The 19,001-nt window shown below is 38.8% G+C and overlaps 2 protein-coding genes across 4 annotated transcripts in view; one reads left to right on the top strand and one right to left on the bottom strand.

The window, feature by feature from the left end:
• The first annotated feature begins 223 nt into the window (after positions 1-223).
• On the top strand, positions 224-14,317 carry LOC122541853 (AP-3 complex subunit mu-1). 2 transcript variants are annotated; one of them, XM_043678916.2, is made up of 9 exons: positions 224-339; positions 1,571-1,993; positions 2,878-3,049; positions 6,386-6,523; positions 6,732-6,817; positions 6,987-7,120; positions 10,804-11,011; positions 11,168-11,312; positions 13,590-14,317. In XM_043678916.2, the coding sequence occupies exons 2-9, from the start codon at positions 1,721-1,723 to the stop codon at positions 13,688-13,690; spliced, it is 1,257 nt and encodes a 418-aa protein (XP_043534851.1). In that variant the 5' UTR covers positions 224-339; positions 1,571-1,720; the 3' UTR covers positions 13,691-14,317. The 2 variants fall into 2 exon arrangements, with proteins under 2 accessions (XP_043534851.1, XP_043534850.1); XM_043678915.2 differs by lacking the exon at positions 224-339 and adding an exon at positions 451-1,381.
• Positions 14,318-14,808: 491 nt separating this feature from the next.
• The window catches only part of LOC122541727 (vinculin), a 120,556-nt gene continuing 116,363 nt past the window's right edge, over positions 14,809-19,001 (bottom strand). For both annotated transcript variants that reach the window (XM_087982277.1, XM_087982276.1), the window contains one exon: positions 14,809-18,986. In XM_087982277.1, coding sequence (XP_087838403.1) covers positions 18,840-18,986 — 147 coding nt within the window. In that variant the 3' untranslated portion in view covers positions 14,809-18,839. The remainder of the gene's footprint in view (positions 18,987-19,001) is intronic.

The following is a 19,001-nucleotide window of genomic DNA, read 5'->3' as shown; positions in this document are numbered from 1 at the left end:
GCGTGGAAAGTGGTTCGGCTGCTGCGTCGAATGGTGAGTGAGGGAGTGGGAGGAGGAGGAGCGGAGGGACGTCGATGCGCGGAACAGGGGAAGGATGTGGACGCTCAGAGGAAGTGCCTCGGAGAAACGATACGGGTGGACCAAGTATGGCAATGCGCATGCGGACTAGGCAGATCATCACGTGGGGAAGTCCAAGATGTAAAAATAGCAGCAGCCGATCATGCTGGTGAAATTGACCATTCAAGTTCATGATATGAAATATGTTGTTGAATATTTTACGCAGTCTAGAAGCACTCGCCAGCCGCAAGCAATGACAGGCTGTAAAGTAGCGAGTGAAACGTAGGTTTGTCAAATTTCCAGAATTATTCTGCAGCAGTTTTCAGGTATTAGATATGTGAGCGAGTCAGAAAGAAAAATATCACAGGACTGTTAACAACTTGTTATTTATTTTATGAGATGATGCGAACAAAGAAAATCCATAGATATACGAAGTCATAGAGTCACAAAGTTGTTTGGAGCAACAACCAGCTGAATGGCCTGTAATAATTCTGAAAACCCAAAAGTACATCCTGACCAAGCAAAGGACACGAAATAGAAGCTGCTGGAAAAGCTCAGGCAGCATTTATGAAGAGAATGAGTCGCAGGTCAATAGGATAGTGAAGGTGGTGTTTGGTATGCTTTCCTTTACCGGTCAGAGCATGGAGTTGAGAAATCATGTTGTGGCTGTTGGGCCACTTTCGGAATATTGTCTGTAGTTCTGGTCTCCCTCCCCTACAGGAAAGATGTTGTGAAACTTGAAAAGGTTCAAGAAAGATTCACAAGGATGTTGCCAGGGTTGGAGGGTTTGAGCTACAGGGAGAGGTTGAATAGTCTGGGGCTGTTTTCCCTGGAGTGTTGGAGACTGAGGGGGGTGACCTTATAGAGGTTTATAAAATCATGAGGGGCATGGATAGGATAAATAGACAGGATCTTTTCCCTGGGGGAGTCCAGAACTAGTGGGCATAGGTTTAGGGAGAGAAGGGAAACATTTAAAAGAGATCTAAGGGACTTTTCCATGCAGAGGACGGTGTGTGTATGCAATGTGCTGCCAGAGGAAGTGGTGTAGGCTGGTACAATTACTACATTTAAATGGCTTTGGGATGGGTATACGAATAGGATTTAGAGGGATATGGGCCAAATGCTGGCAAATGGGACGAGATTCATTTAGGATTTCTCATCGGCATAGACGGGTTGGACTGCAGGGTCTGTTTTCGTGCTGTCCAACTCTATGATTCTAAATCAAAGTTAATGTTTTGGATCCGGTGACCCTTCCTCAGAACTCAAGGGACGAGCAAGGACCATTAATAGAGTTCCTTGTAGTCACGGGGCGTGACATTTTACGGTAAAGTGACCCGTTGTTGTCTCTTTCGTTTATATGCACTGGAATTAGTAAAACAAACCTGCTTCCAATTGGGCTAGCAGTAAATATATCCTTTCTCTCTCCCCAACCCCCCAATCCATTTTCTCGTGCAGGACTTGCTTGCGGTGATCCGTTTACAATCCTTGAAAATGTGTTGTTTTCTGTTACCAGGAGCTGCTTCCGGCGGTGCCGCCGCCATATTCCCGAGGCTGCTCTTGGACGGACTGAGTCGATGTCGGTGAGGCCGTCCGTGTGTCCGGGCAACACCGCTTCACCGTTTAACTGGACAGAAACTAACTGGTGGGGCGAGCCAAGAACAAAATGATCCATAGCCTGTTTCTCATCAACAGCACCGGCGATATCTTTCTGGAGAAACACTGGAAGAGTGTGGTGAGCCGGTCGGTCTGTGACTATTTCTTCGAGGCCCAGGAGAAAGCCGGGGAGGCGGATAATGTGCCCCCGGTTATCCCCACACCCCACCACTACTTGGTCAGCACCTACAGAGACAAGATCTTCTTTGTTGCTGTCATTCAGTCCGAAGTGCCTCCTCTATTTGTAATTGAGTTTCTCCATCGAGTGGCAGAAACTTTGCAGGTTTGTCCATGCACGCTCACACATTATTGGGGGGGGGGGAATAAAAAGTGTCTCGATGTAAACCAGACGAGCTTCGGCGTCTGTCATTGTATTTCGACGCGAAGTGAATCTATTTGCTGGAGAATCTTATTTGGGGAATATATTTATGTTGCACTGAACATTGAACGTGTGTCAGCTAGGGCCTGGGTGGGAGTCGGGCGATTGTTGGCTTCAAGTCCCCCTCCAGAGACTTGAGTGCAAAATTCAAGGCTGACACTGGAATACAAGAGACCGTGTAGCCATTCGAGCCTGCTTCAGCGTTCGATACAGCCCTCTTGGGCTTAACTAAACTTCCCAAAATGCTCCCAAATCCCTTGATTCCTTGAGACACCTATTCAGGGAGAACTGTACACATTGTTGAAGCGAGGGTGCCTGAGAGGAGAGGAAATGGAGCTCCTGCCTACCTTCTCAGGAGGACATAAGATCCTTTTGGCACTGTCACAAAGAGAAGGGGAATCATTTCAGCTTAAGCAACACCATTATTATGTAGTCATGATTTGGAGATGCCAGTGTTGGACTGGGGTGTGCAAAGTTAAAAATCTCACAACACCAGGTTATAGTCCAACAGGTTTAATTGGAAGCACACTAGCTTTCGGAGCAGCGCTCCATAAGCTAGTATACTTCCACTTAAACCTGTTGGACCATTATCATGTAAGACATGATTTACAGTGTACAGATTTCTGACCCAAAAGTGACTGCAGTTGTTTAAAAAGTAGTTGATAGCTATAAATGATATTGGGTGGGCCTGAGGCTGTAAAATGTCCCATAAATGCATATTGTTCAGAATCTTCAGTGTGACACAAATAGTTTAATTTTTAAAAATGCATTATCATGTTGTTCTTCAGGACTATTTTGGAGAATGCTCTGAGGCTTCAATTAAGGATAATGTTGTTATCGTGTATGAACTTCTGGAAGAAATGTTGGATAATGGTTTTCCATTGGCTACTGAATCCAATATCTTAAAAGAATTAATTAAACCTCCTACAATTCTTCGTTCTGTTGTTAACACTATTACGGGTAAGAATTGGTTCTTCTACCTCATCAAAAGAATGGTGTTCAGAAGTATGAGGATTCTTTTTGAAACTAGGAAGAAACTTTTTCTCTGGCACGTGGGCCTGTTAGCCAAAGTCACAAAAGTAAGAATTTACAAAACAACTGAAGAGGAATTAAGACACTCCTTTCCATGTTGAGATTTGGAATATATTACCTGAGTCATAGATTCTGTATGTACAATTAGCAGGCATATTCGAAGAGGACCTAGTTATGAGGTTATTGAGAAAAGGCTGATGTATGAGACTAAATCAAATTGATCTTTAAGAGGTGTAGACTGACCAATCTCCTCCTGTACTGTAAGATTCTAAATCTGCACCTTTATGCCAACTTTGGTGTTGAGCAATGGGCATACACACATGGACCATCAACAGATTGGAGATACGGATCATGCTTATCGTAACACTGATATGCTTTTGGATGTCCATGTACAGTGTATGTCAAATTGACCCCCATGCAACAAACCTCAGTAAAGTGAAGAGCTCATGAAATAATAGCAACAGTGACAATATATATTCAAAACTAGCTGAATAACCACTGCTGTTTCCTGTCAATGGAAATAAAACCAGAAATTTCTGAAAAACGTCAGCAGGTACTGGCATCATTTATGGACAGACATCAGTTAACATTTTCGGTTGAGTGACCTTTCCTCCGATCTGATGGGAAAATGTCTGTTAATACGCAGAAGATAAGGTGGGGGGTAAAGAGTAAACGATAGGTGAGAAACGAGTCCGAAGATGGGGATGAACAGTTGGACAGACAAAGGAATGGACAATGATCTGGCTAGCAGCATGAATAGCTATTAATGGGGACTGTTAGTGGCTAGCTATGGGTTGTGTGTAATAGCAGACTATGTGATAACATAACCTGGTGTGGGGTGTTGGGGTCAGAATATGAAAGAGCTCCAGCCCTAAAGTTATTGAATTCTATTGAGACCAGAAGGGTCCCCAAGTGGAAAATGATGTAACGGTCTTCCAGCTTCACTGGAACATTACAGCAAGCCTGAGTTGGAAGATGTTAGCCAGGGAACAGGATGAAGTATGGAAGTGGTTAATGGATGTTTTGCAAACTGGAGAAAGGTTACATTGGAATGCCCCAGGGGTTGATGTTAAGTGTCATATTCTTCCTGGTGTATATGAATAACTTATACCAGGGCACAATTTCAGAATTTGACAATGACACAAAATTTAGTTTTATAATGAACTGAGAGGAGGGTCATGCCAAACCTCCAATGGACATGGCTTTCAGGAAATGTAGTAAAGTGAGAAGTGATTCATTTTGGAAAGATCGTGAATGGGTCGTTTAAAAATAGAATTTTAAAAAGGGTGCTGAAGGAGGTTGACAGATTTGTAGAAATGTGGAGGTCAGTTGTCTGGTTTGCAATGCAGAGTGACAACAACAACACAGGCTCAATTAATGCACCAGTTGAGCTACCATGAAGGCCCCACATTCTCAACCTCACCTAAGGCATGGTGACCCTCTGGTTATCTCACCATTAGTCATTTCTTTCATGAGAGATCAGCCCTATGCTACTATGGTGACTTTACCTTTACTGATTTCTGTAGATAAAGTTAAAGTTGCTGTGGTTCTGTTCGCCGAGCTGGAAAATCTGTCTGGCTGTGTCTCTGGCTTGTGGGTTGTTGACTGGCGGTCTGAACCTGACACTTGGTGGAAGGATTCGATTCTTTCGGCATTCATGCAGGAACCGGAGTTGTTCGTATGTGGTGCTTAGGCGGTTAGCACAGGATTCCCATTTCCTGGCTTGTCTTAGCGTCTCTCGCCCGTAGGTGTTCAAAGTTTGTGAGAAGATTTGTAGCTCGGGTGCTCGTTGCTGTGCACCACAGCAACGAGCACCCGAGCTACAAATCTTCTCACAAACTTTGAATAAAGTTAAAGTGGCAGGAAGGTTGAAAGTGCAGTTAATAAGGCATCTTGGATTTATCAGTAGAGGAATTGAGTACAAAATCATGGCTGAACACAATTTCCCTCATCTTGAGTATTGGGTTTAATTCTGAGTGTCATACTTTGGGAAGGATATAGACAGGGTACAGGAAAGATTCACAAAATGGTTCTAGCAATAAGGAACGAGTTATGTGGACATATTGAGAGAGAGTTCAACTGGGAAAAGAGAAAATTGAGAGGAAAATGGACAAGTATTCACAATCATGAGGTGTTTGGACAGAGTAGATGTAGAATCTGTTGGCATTGATAAAAGGATTGAGAATTTTGGTACTTGTGAAAAAAACTGGCAACATATGACAAAGCTTTCTTACGTTGCGAGTGGTTAGGATTGGAATGCACTGTCTGTGAATATCATGGAAGCATGTTCAATAGAAGCATTCAAGGGGAAATTGTGAAATGATCTGAATGGAAAGGTGAGTAGGCCTACAAGGAGAAAGTGGCACCAGGTGAATTGCTTCTTCAAACAGCCAGTATAATCTGTTCAAATCAGTCTGAACAGAGAAGTTACACACTTCCGAAGCAGGTGGGACTTGAAACCAGGCCTCCTGGTTCAGAGGTAGGCACATTAACACTGCCACAAAAGCCCTTATTGCATTCTTATATGCTGTGGCCAATCTGTAAGATCACGCATCTTATCTTTCTGTAACTGGCCACAGTTGGGCGGCACAGTGGCACAGTGGTTAGCACTGCTGCCTCACAGCGCCAGAGACCCGGGTTCAATTCCTGCCTCAGGCGACTGACTGTGTGGAGTTTGCACATTCTCCCCGTGTCTGCGTGGGTTTCCTCCGGGTGCTCCGGTTTCCTCCCACAGTCCAAAAATGTGCAGGTAGGTGAATTGGCCATGCTAAATTGTCCGTAGTGTTAGGTGCAGGGGTAAATGTAGGGGAATGGGTCTGGGTGGGTTGCGCTTCAGCGGGTCGGTGTGGACTTGTTGGGCCAAAGGGCCTGTTTCCACACTAAGTAATCTAATCTAATAAGTGAAAATGACAATGCTGTTTAAAATCATTTCAGCTTCCCAGTTGAAACTTGCTAAAATATGCACATCATGGTTCCATAGCTGAGAGGAAAAGAAGGAGGAGCTGCACTATCGTCACCAGCAAGTGGAGCTTTCAGTTCAAAAAGTACTCAAACTAAGATTTCCTTGTCCTTCGTCCAATTTCCTTAATTAAAATGCTTAGTATGCGGAAAAGTTTAAATATCTCTTTGGATTGTGTAGGAACTATAATGTTGAGTGTTTTCCATTGTTTAGAAACCCATCTTGTAGAGTGCAGATTTATCCCAGTATTAGCGTTACACTACCACAAGAAATGGATGGTTATGCCTTATGTTTGTAATTGTTAGGTAGCAGTAACGTAGGAGATCAACTTCCAACGGGCCAATTGTCCAATATCCCATGGCGAAGAGCAGGAGTCAAATATACAAATAATGAAGCTTATTTTGATGTTACGGAGGAAATTGATGCCATCATTGACAAATCAGGTAACAAGTTCATTTTAAACTATTGGCTACACTGAATACAATCAGATCTTACAGCTATTAGAAAGAAAACCATTTCAGTTAAAGGAAAAAGTACTCCATACACACTTCTCATAAGTCTTCAATATGTAATTTTGTTTTGTAAATAGTTTGCACAAAATACTCTTACATTTTAAGTAGTTTTAGGTTTGCTAGTTTATTTTTGTGCTAGGATCAACGGTCTTTGCTGAAATCCAGGGTGTTATCGATGCTTGCATCAAGCTAACTGGAATGCCAGACCTCACCCTTTCCTTTATGGTAAGTACTATATTTACTTAATTCACAGAAGCTGAGAGATCCCTTAACTGCATCCATAATCTGCTAATTTAAACATTTAATAAAGTTCTTCAGTTTACTTCATTCATTTAAATCTTCAAACACTAATTACTCATGCCTAAAAGTGCACCCTAATTTTCATCAATGGTAGAATCCAAGGCTGCTAGATGATGTCAGCTTCCATCCATGTGTACGCTTTAAAAGATGGGAATCTGAGCGAGTTCTGTCATTCATTCCTCCAGATGGAAATTTCCGTTTGATGTCTTACCATGTCAGCTCTCAAAAGTAAGGGGTTTTTTTGCGTTTTTGAAAATTTAACCAGTTTAAGAAAAGCCTATCCTTGGATAAGAAATAGGAAATAACTGATGTACTTAACTAGTTTTATAGGAAAGCTACAGATAGGATGCAGTCAGCAATTTCTGGGTATTCCTTTGATATTATTAGGATTGCCAACTAATGTTCAATATTGATAAATTAAACTTGATACTGGCAGGTGGTATCTTGAGAATTGGAAGATTTCAGCATTTTGGTCAGTTCATCAGCAATGAAAAATAAAATGCTCAAACTGGTTTGAATTTTTCTCTTTGAAGCTCAGGCTTCCAAATGAAATGGTTTGAGTAGTTTTCAGGTTGGCCCGACACTCAAATTCTTCCTTCTCAACTCTAACTTCCATGTTAGATGGAGTGCTGACTGTAAAATGCCTCTGTTATTATAATGATGCCTCTGTTATTATAATGAAGTAGAAAAATACCAGATCAGGAGGAAACAGAGTTATTTGAGACAAATTTGTATGAGGAGAAAGTAGCTTCATCAAGTCAAGCCAAAGCAACTAAAATCTCATTTAGATTTTTCACCAAGCTTTTGGCCATGTTGCCCTAATACTGTTTTGCAGTAAGGGTCCTAATTTTGCTTTATAAGGCTCCTACTTTAAATATTTTACAGTGGTAAAGGTATAAATATAAAAGTTCTTAGAGGGCAGGCTAGAGTCAAAACACCAAATGATTGAGAATGGAAAGATAGTGGTGGTTTTGAAAGTCAAGTGGGACAAAGTAGTGGACAAGACTTGAATAGGAGAATTAAAAAGAGGTAGGAGTGACACAGGAAAACCCATTGATGTGGTAAAAGTGGATTTACAGAAGGCATTCACTCGGGTTCCATATAAAAACTTGTTTGCTGAAGTTAATATTCATCGCAGTTTATATAGCTGCTTAAGTGGTCGATGATAGATAATAGGAATACTGGATATGTACTCAAATTGGAAAGTAATGATAAATGATGTCCCAATAATAGACTTGGAATTACTGGGTGCCCTAGTGCATGATTCACAACTTTGGAATGCAAGTAATCAGGAATACAAATGGAATGTTGATGTTGATTGCAAGAAAAATCCAGTATAATTGTAAGGAAGTGTTGTCATAACTGTGTAAAAACATAAAAACTAGGAGAAGTAGGCAACTTAGCCCCTCAAGCCTATTCTGTCTTTTATAATCATGGCTGATGTCATCTCAGCCTCAGCTCCACTTACCTGCCTGTTCTCCATAATCCTTCAGTCCATTTCTAATTAGAAATCTGTCCATTTAGTCCTTAAATATATTCCATGTCCCAGTATCCACTCCCCTCGGAGGTAAGGAATTCCACACACTTGCAACTCTTTTGAGAGAAGTAAGTTTTCCTCCTCTGTTTTCAATCTGCTATCCCTTATCCTAAAACCTCTTTCTAGATTGCCTTATGTGGAAACTTCCTTTCTACGTCAGCTTTGTCAATCTCCTTTAGCATCTTTTTATGCCTGAATTAGATCTCTCGTTCTTCTAATCTCCAAAGAGTATAGGCCTGAACTGCTTAAGCTTTTCTTGTAAGACAAGTCCCTTATCTCTGAAATTAATCTAATTTCTCCTCTGATCTGCCTGTTTATATAGAATTTTAGACAGCATTTACATGTATTTAGGAAAGTAAGGACTGATTCGGGATAGTCAACATGGCTTTGAGAGTCGGAAATCGTGTCTCACTAATGAGTTTTTCGAAGTGTCAAAGAAGATTGAAGGCAGCACACTGGATGACCCCACTCTGTCAATGTAACACACAGGGAAGAGCAGACTGACCCCACTCTGTCAATGTAACACACCCAGGGAAGACTTAAACGAGGCATTCTACAGGTTCCATGTAGTAGACTGGTTATCAAGGTTGGGTTATGTGCAACCTAGGGAGAGCCTGCCATTTGGATACAAAATTGGCTTGAAGGTTGGAGACAGCAGGTGGTGGTGAAGTGTTTTCAGACTGGAGGCCAACAACCAGCGGTGTGCTGCAAGGATCGGAGCTGGGTCCACTGTTTTTCATCATTTAGATGAATGATTTACACTTTAATAATAGGAAGTACAGTTAGTAAGTTTGCAGATGATACTAAAATTAGTGGACAGTGAAGAAGGTTATCTCAGTATAACAGGAGCTTGATCAGGTGGGTCGAGGAATGGCAGATGGAGTTTCATCTAGATGTAAGGCAAATCAGGACATGACTTGTACACCTCATGGTAGGGTCCTGGGAAGCATTACTGAACAAAGAGACCTTGGGGTGCAGGTTCATAGTTCCTTGAAGGTGGAGTCACAGGTAGACAGGGTAGTGAAGAAGATATTTGCTACACTTGCCTTTATTGGTCAGAGAATTGAGTATAGAAGCTGGGATGTCATTTTGTGGCTGTGCAGAACATGGGTTAGGCCAGTTTTGAAATACTGCATTCAATTCTGGTTTCCCTGCTAGAGGAAAGATGTTGTCACCAACTCACACACTGAAAGGGTGCAGAAAAGATTTACAAAGTTGGTGAGGCTGGAGAGTTTGAGCTACAGGGAGAGGCTGGGGCTATTTTCCCTGTATCATCTGAGGCTGATGGTTGACCTGACAGAGGTTTATAAATCATGGAAAAGGTTAATAGCCAAGGACCTTTCCCCAGGTAAAGGGAGTCCAAAATACAGGACTTGGTTTCAGGTGAGCTGGGCAATATTTAAAAGGGACTTATGGGGCAACTTTTTTTGCACAAAGGGTGGTGCATGTATGGAATGAGCTGCCTGAAATAGTGGAGGCTGGTACTATTTAAAAGGCATCTGGTTGGGTACATGAATAGAACAGGCTGAGTGTGATATGGACCAAGTGCAGACAAATGGGACTAGATTAATTTCAGACATCTGGTCTGAATGTACGAGTTGGACCGAAAAAAGAGACTTTCAGAGCTATACAACTCTAAGCTTCTGTGACTACTATTCACTTTAACTTCTGAGTAATGTCTTACTAATTGCTTTAACATCTCTGGCTGGTTTTCTCTTGTACTGTTTTTTCCCTCCTTAATCTTGAAATAATTCTTTGCTGATTTTGACATTGTCATTTTGTCCAATCCTCTGACCTGCCGTCCATCTTTGCGCAACTAACTTTTACTTTTATGCAACCTTTAACTTCCTTAGTTAATCATACATTCTTCAGCCAGAAGTGACAAGTGGATGACTCATCTTGGCCTCTTCCAGTGGTCCCCAGCATGACATAAACGAGTCTTCAGCTGATTCACTTTAGTCCACGTGAAGAAATGGTTGCAGTTCTTCCATTTGCACTCTCTGCTATTGCCTATCCACCATCATCCCTGATGTAATGGTCCCCAATTTATCATCACCAACTCACACACTGCTTACTTAGATTTAGGATCCCTATCTCAGACTCCTACTTGAGCTTAAGAATTCTCTTACATTTAGAGACTGAAGGGTTATTGGGAGGGAGACATGGGAAGTCAAATTTGAGCCAACAGGATTGACTAGATTCCTACTCCGAGTTCTTCTATTATTTCCATTCCCTGAAAAATTGAAGTTTAAAGGGGAATTTGATTAAGACTTCAGATTCTGAATAAAAAATTGTTGGCTGCTGTTAACCAATCCAAATCTCAAAAAAATTAATTGGAATCTGAAACCATACTAGTCAAGATTTGTATTTTCAGCTTGGTGGCAATACCGGTTTATGTAAAACACAACATCAGTTTCAAAGAAAATGGATCTACAGGGAGATTTGATGTAACGGTTGGGCCAAAACAGACCATGGGAAAGACATTGGAGAATGTTCTAATGATTATTCATATGCCTAAAGGAGTGCTTAATATGACCCTGACTGCAGCACAGGGCATTTACACATTTGATCCAGTTACCAAGGTAAGTCCCAGCATGAGTAATTTTTATTATGCAATATGTAATGTTAGATTTGATGAGATTTTAAACATATTGAAAATAATCCTTAAGATTAACTTAATTTCTCAGAGGGAAGTGACAGATTTAATAATTTGATGTGATTCTGTGGCTTTCTCCCAGGTATTAAATTGGGATATTGGAAAAATTGCTTTGCCCAAGTTACCAACTTTAAAGGGATTGGTTAACCTACAATCTGGGGCACCCAAACCAGAAGAGAATCCAACAATTAACATTCAGTTTCGAATCCAACAACTTGCTGTATCAGGTGAGGAAAAAAATGTGGGATTGACTTTAAAGAATGCTGACAAGACAGTAATAAAAATGGCAGTGAAGGTAGGAGACAGCAGGTGGTGGTGAAATGTTTCCAGACTGGAGACCAACAACCAGCGGTGTGCTGCAAGGATCTTATTATATAAGATCACTGATTTGTTTTTAAAACTTTTTTGCAAATGGCTGCATGTCACAATTCAGAACTTAGTAGTAAATGTGATACACCTATTGGAAAGGAATTTTCCACATCTGTACGTGTAACACAAGGTGGGAAAGGAAAATATTGAAGTTGAATTTGTATTGAAAGGAGATAATGGAAAGTTGAAGCTGTTGTATGGCAGTTTTAATAGGCAATGGTGTTGTGTGTTGGGAATTGCATCTACTTTCTCCAGAGACTTGAGTGAATTCTGTACTGATGAGATGCTGTCAAAGAAACATGGCATAATTTCTAATAGGAGCAGAAAAATTATCCCTAGTATCCTGTTGAATATTTCAGTCAATCAACAGACATTGATTGAGCTGTTCTCACATTGTTGTTACTGCAAGCTTACTGTCTATGAATTGACTGTTTCCAAAATGCAATGATTACAATTCAGTAAGTATTTCACTGACTATAAAATGCTTTGAGGTTATGAATGGCACGATTTAAGATTGATGTGTACACTTAAAATACTTCAATACTTAGAGACAGATACATTGAAATGTCTAACTGGGCAAATTTTTGAATACTGAAAATTACCAAGTGTAAGAAAATTACCCGATGGTGAAATAGACTTAAATGCTAACTGCCAAAAAATAATTTTAATGGAAGAAACCTCAGTCGCAGAGAAGATTATCAAATATTGACAATGTTAAAACTGCACCAAGGACCAAACAAAATCTAATTAATGAAAATTTTAATGTTTAAGGTCTCGGATTGAGTAAGTAGAAACAAAATGTGAATGATTTAGAGGAAGGTGACGTGGACATTATCTCAGTGAAAATTCAGTTCCTTTGTAACAGTTTCCTCAGAGTCTGTAATACAATAAGAAAGTACTCATTTAATTACTCATTTCAGTAATTATTATTATTTTGTCATAGATGAGAAGTATTTTGGACCAATATTTAAGTGGCAAACTTTAAGAATTGATGAGAAATTTCATCACCCAGAGATGAGTATGGAATTCAGTACAAGTAGTTGAGGCCAAAACAGTGAATATTCAAAGAGCCCTTGTAGCTAAAGGGATCAAGAGATAATAGGAGAGAGTGGGATTGAGGGGGTAAGCTTGATCATCAGTCATGATTTATTGAATGATCGACTTGAATTTAGTAGGTTTCCATGTAACATTATAGAATATGTTCATTTTTGCCTCTTCTATAGTACTGCCAGCTGGGTCTGGACATATTAAGTTTTTTTTTCTTATGAAACATTATGAAAGTTAACAAGGTTATCTTTGTACTCTTGGCCCCAACCTGTTGTGTGTAGCTTGTAGCAATTTATAACTTGTGGGATGCATGTGTTGCTGACTGGCCAGTATTTACTGCCTGTCTCTAGTTGCCCTTCAAGGTCAGCTGCCTCCTTGACCCAGTGCAGTCCATATGCTGTAAATTGACCCACAAAGCTGCTAAGGAGAGAATTCCAAGACTTTGAAGGAGTAGTGATATTTCCAAATCAGGCTGCTGAGTGTCTTGAAGGAGTACTTGCAGGTGATATTCCTATGTATCTGCTGCCCTTGTCCTTAAAGATGGAAGTGATATGTTTTGAAGTTGCTGTCTAAGCATCTTTGAATTTCTGCAGTGCCTTTTTGGTGGTGGTACAAACTGCTGCTACTGATGCACTCACCCAGGCAAGTGGGATTTGTTCGAGCATGCTGTTGACTTGTACCTTTGCAGATGATGGATAGGCTTTGGGAAATCAGTTGAGTTACTCACTGCAGTATTCCGAACCACTGTGTTTGTGGCTTGTCCAGTTGAGTTTCTGCTCAATAGTAACCAAAGAGTTTTGTTCGTGGGGGATTCAGTGATAATTGTCTCTTTTTGAAGAGAGTCGTTGCTGGGCATTTGTGGTGTGAAATTTATTACCATGGGTCAGCTGAAGCCAGGATATTCAAATGCAACAGGAACAGGTTAATTGACCAGAACATTATGTAACGTCAGGTGAACATCCACACTTTTCCTTTTACGATGGAGGGGAGGTCATAATAACAAAGTTGCATGGATTTAAGTTGCAAAAGTATTGGTCAACACTCTACAGTCATGAGAATTTTTAGTTTTTTTTTTATTTCCTTCCTAGGCTTGAAAGTGAATCGACTGGACATGTATGGAGAAAGATACAAACCATTCAAAGGTGTAAAATATGTCACCAAAGCAGGAAAATTTCAAGTCAGGACATGAGCGCAAGAAAACAATTTGAAGCTTGGATAATTGCCATGTCATCTGGAATTCAACCAAAATGAATGTTTGGAAACTCAACATTTCTGAAACTGACTTAATTGATAAAGAAAAAGGGAAAACATGTAATATTTGTGGGTTAACTGCCTTAATTACAAAGTGATATTTTAACAGGTGTATAAAAACTGGCTACCAGTACTGAATGGGAATTGTTTTCTAAAAATGCATTGAATTGTTTTTCATAAATATGCACATTTTATATGGTAGTTTATTAAAAACTAGTCACTGAATTATGTATAGTACAGCATGGTAGGAATTACAAATTAGCATTACCTATCCCCAGAAACCTATTAATACATACATTACTGCTTTAAATAATGGATATAGTCAAAGTATGCAGAATGGAACAGGTTAGTGTGCCAATGCAGCTCAATAGAAGTGCTTAGTATATTATCCACTGTTTGTGCCTGATAACACTTACTAATTACCAACACTTGAATTAGATTACTTTGAGTTTGAAAGGTTGCCTTTGGTACTGAATGTTCACTGTAATGCTTAGAAATAAGTTTAATACATTTATACTTGTGTCTAGTACAATTCAATTGTCTCAATAAATATTTGTTCCAGTTATTGAGTTGGTGCTGCCTTTTGTACCAAGAAAAACAGTAAGTTTTAAGTCAGATTTTTAGAATGCAGCACTTTTCTTTGAGAAGTCTGACTGAAACAGGTATGGCCTGATGATTTGCTGTCAGAGGACTGGGAAATGTAAATCCAACTCTGAATGGTCAAGGAGATAGGTATACTGAGAAGCTACAGGTAATGAGTTAGAGAACATGAGCTATTTATCAACTTTTTGGTCGAAGGGTAGTAATGTACTGCACTACATTATTTAGTGAAAGAGCACCAGAGGATAGCACAATCTAACACGATAATTGACTTGCACTTATCATTGTGCATGTTCATACAGGAATTTTATTTAAACTTTTAGCCTACAAAATAAAGCTGAATTTTGATGTTTTGTACAGCTTTACCTTCAAGATTCAATTGGTGTACAGCAAATCATGACCATCTTTTAATGTCTGTGGGATGCATGTCACAATTCAAGATATTCAATTTTGACAAACCGTGACAAAATACTTTATTTAAAATTGCAGGTACTTAATGCTGCTAAATTTTAATTCAAAGTCAATCCTAGTTATAGTTAATGAACATACTTGGCTGGACTGTTTATTCTTCAAAACAATACTCAAATGTGCAGAATAATAACAATACAAAGTTAAATATTCTGGTTTTACATATACATTTCACTGGCATAAACAGGATGGCTATAGGATTCCAGATTTGATTGTATGGTTTATTAGGTTGGAGCAAAGTGGTTGTTTCATTTCAGTAATAGACAAAAACAGTGAGTTAGACAATACCAAATTTTTCATTTAAACTACAGTGACAATTTTCTCCATTTCAAGTAATTAGTAGCTAACAAATATTAAATCCAGCAGGAAACTAAAGTTGTTACCATTTCAAAGAAAACTTGTCCACCTGTGTTGCTTTATTTGATACAGGATTTATATGGTTAAAATGCATTAGAGCATCTCAGAGTTTGATCTCTATTTTAATGCCCTCCACTAAACTGAACATGGAGAAGTGCTCATGTTAGACTGGGGTAGATAAAGTCAAAAATCAAAGCACGATTATAGTCGAACAGGTTTATTTGAAACAAGCTCTGAGGCCCTTTTACTTCCTCAGGCAGTTCGAGAGACAGAATATATTGGACACAATTTATAAAGGAAAAGATCAAAAGGATCATACAACTTAAGCAAATTGTATTGAACAACCCTTGATGGCTATTAAGTCTTTAATCAGTTAGAAGAGAGGTGCAGGTTTCATTTGATTAATATGTAAATCCCAGAATTTCTTTCAAGTCAGCCTCACACCTGATCTTGAGGCAGTGAGTTTAAAGTTATTTCTATCTCAGACTGGTTTTGTTGCCAAAGTAGGGATTTATGTAATGCCACATTGACTGTCTGTCTACAGAATGTATTTTGTTCAGAGAACACTACATAATCAGCAACTCTGCATTGTTACATGTCCCAAAGTCTGTGTTGGAGGACATTTAACTGTAGGTCCAAAGCTGAATGTCCTTGGCCACAGAAGTGTTCCACCACTGGAAAGGAACATTCCTGTCAGGTGCTTGTTGTGCAGTGTCCATTGTGTCGTTGAATCTTGATTTTGCCAACATACTACACCTTGGGGTATTCTTGCAGCAGTGTATGAGAAACACAATGTTAGCTGAGTCACGAGTACCTGTTGTGCAATTGGTGGGTGGTGTCTCTACATGTAATGGTCGTATCCACAAGCTTTATGTGACTGGATCAGATGGTAGTGTGGTCAATATGCAAATGTATTGAAGTAACCCTGAGTTGCATGATCCTTTAAATCTTTTACTTAAATTCTGCATCCGATGTATTCTCTCTCTCTCAAAGCTGCCTGAAGGAGGAGTGGGGGCGAGAAATGTGTGCAGCTTCAAATAAGCCTGTTGCACTACTCATGGCATGTGATTTTTAACTTAAAACTGAACATGGCTATCTGAACATATTCCTAAATCTAAAACTAGATCTAATATGGGAAATCCACAGCTTCTGATATAAAAATCACATTATGACATTTACTTAAGGCTTTATAGGAAAATAGTTAATCCACAAAAATATTGCTAAAATCACAGAATGCTTTGAATACTTGAGTGACTCTGCAAAGAAGAATAAGTAGTCTTTTACAAGAAAATGAAAATTGAATTAAGTAACAGCCATTACAATATGCACCAGTACTGAAGTGTAATGGTTTCTCTATTTGTATTAAGGCTATCTCTAGAAAAGATTTATCAAAGATCAAGTTTACTAGTTTATGATACGTTTTTTTAAAAACTTGAATAATATGCATGTAGTCACTTAATTTTCACAGCTGCCAAGTGTGAAGTGCTGAAGACTAACAATAGTTCCAAGGTTTCTTTTGACTTTTCAATTTGAACTGCCTACAGCAGCAATTCACCACCACTTTCTCAAAAGGAAATTAGGAAGAAAAATGCTAGCTTTGCCAGTGGGACAATTCCCTCAAAGAAATAACTTTAAAAAGCTCCATATGAACAAAGTATTGAAGTTAGGAGCATTTAATCAATAACAAACTTAACTCTGGCAAGTTTCCAAACATTTCCAAATAAATAAATAATTACCAGCATTTTGTACACCAATACTCTCAGCATACAAGTAATAAAAGTATAATTTAATCACACTCATGATGCCTATCAAAGCCACCTGTGGAGAGATAAAAAAGCATCAGTCCCTTAAGAATTGTAGACATAATTTCATTTTTCATTGTTTTTATTTTCCATTTTCCTTTTTTTGAAAAATGTGTTTGGCGAACTAAGGCCACAACTTGCATAAGCGTGAAATTTTCATGATAGATGTAACTGCCAATTTTAATAAAAATGCAGATAATATTATTTAAAACAAGTCAAATGCCACAAAATAATTGCTTAATTATCCTCCATGTTTTCTATTTCTTCAACTCAATCTTAGATTTGCAACATTTTTAAAACTAGTCTGCATAGGACATTTTGGAAAATACATTTCAATAAATACTGTTTTTTTTAAAACAATTACTGAAATCACAAATGCAGGGAACAGATATTGTGAAGGTTTATAACTAGTTGAATATTATAATACTTATCCTATGGAAAAAATACACATTTTGAACAATTGTACATGAGCACCTCAGGGCAATATACAAAACATAGTCAAATCTGTTCATTTGGAAACACCTGATCCTTCAGATCCCCATGGAAATTATGCACAACTGCAAAATTAAACATACTGTGAAACAATTGTGTACATTTCAGATTAAAAGTACCCACACACTGAAATTTGAGCAAATAGTTTGATATTTCAAAAAAGGCTAAATGTATTCAAAATACTGTGAACAACCAATTTCTCTGGCAATGATTAACATGCATTCATTTATTTTCACAGAAACAAACCAATCCAAGTTGACTTTTTGTAGTTCATAAACAGCATTTTAAACACTTATGCATCCAATTGACACCTCATTAAATCACAGAATACAAAAAGTCATTTCCTCATCATTTGACTAACAAAGCAAATTTTAAGCTGTCAATCATCATACCATTTTAGATTCGGTCCAGACTTTAAACAATGTGATTTAGTTAGTAAAAACTAATAATCCCTTCAGTACTTCATTCACAAGTATTCAAAACATGCTTAAAGACTGTGCACTACATTAGAATTTCAGCAAATCAATTTTATATTCATATGTGCACTTTTCAATTACTTGTATTCAATATCCATCAGGCCAAATGCATATGACTTAATAGACAATGTTCCATGATTAGTAGTGCATCTCTCAAACTATGCCAGTCATCAAGTCATTTAACAGAGTGTCTTTGGCTTAAAACTGAATTAATGATCAGGGACCGAAAGAACAGCAAATAAACAAACTTAATAAGTAACTAAGCACGTACGCTGCCATAGCACAGCTTGGCCACAGCAAGCACAAAGTATCTGTGTAACAGTACTGAACACAATGATGAGCTTCAGAGTCAAGATATATCAGCCATATGGCTCCCAGACATATGGTTCCCCAAAATGTGCCATACCCCATTCGAAGAAAAAAAACTTTTAGTATATATTAAGCTGGTTATAGGTTAAAGCCACACATTTTGTCTATTGACGGACAGCAGTTCTGTATATGTGGAAATGGCAGGACATGAACAAGCAAGAGCTTCACTGTGTCTGTTCTATTAAATGTATGATTGATTCTGTTTAACAGGGATAAATTAGGAATAGGAATCTCACAGTTCTTATTGTGAGATTTCAGGAAAACAAGTGAAAATAGAGCAAGTTTCAATATGCAGCTAATCATTGCATAATTCAAATTAATATTGCATACACTAAATGAATATACTGTTAACTTTCAGGAGGTTTTGTTACAAGTGAAAACTGTAGATTAGAATTGTTAACACTAAAATATATTGCCATTTTGATTCCTCTTACACTCCAATTGGATGAAGAACATTTGTTCTTTCATATGAAATTCTCCCTTAATGCACCAAGATGGCAAAGACAAGGAAATCCTTTCGGTTTTATTGGTACCATGGAGTTTTCCGAACCCAACGGAGGGTGAATCCTGCATCTGTTCTGATCTTAATGGAAGCTGCCTCTGCTTCTCGTACAGTTTCCTTAACAGACTGCATCAGGTTCTGAGCATTATGAACCAACATTTCCGTAGCCTGAGGATAAAAAAA

The sequence above is a fragment of the Chiloscyllium plagiosum genome, unplaced genomic scaffold, assembly GCF_037043375.1.
Source record: "Chiloscyllium plagiosum isolate Xiang-an unplaced genomic scaffold, Cpla_swu_hap1 HiC_scaffold_43, whole genome shotgun sequence".
Taxonomy (NCBI): Eukaryota; Metazoa; Chordata; class Chondrichthyes; order Orectolobiformes; family Hemiscylliidae; genus Chiloscyllium; species Chiloscyllium plagiosum.
The sequence above is the reverse complement of the archived record's forward strand: the minus strand, read 5'-3'. Positions and strand labels throughout refer to the sequence as shown.

Coding starts and splice junctions, on each gene's coding strand:
- LOC122541853 (XM_043678916.2), top strand. CDS start 1,721: ATGATCCATAGCCTGTTTCTCATCAACAGCACCGGCGATATCTTTCTG. Junction 1,994..2,877: donor GAGTGGCAGAAACTTTGCAG/GTTTGTCCATGC, acceptor GTTGTTCTTCAG/GACTATTTTGGAGAATGCTC. Junction 3,050..6,385: donor TGTTGTTAACACTATTACGG/GTAAGAATTGGT, acceptor TGTAATTGTTAG/GTAGCAGTAACGTAGGAGAT.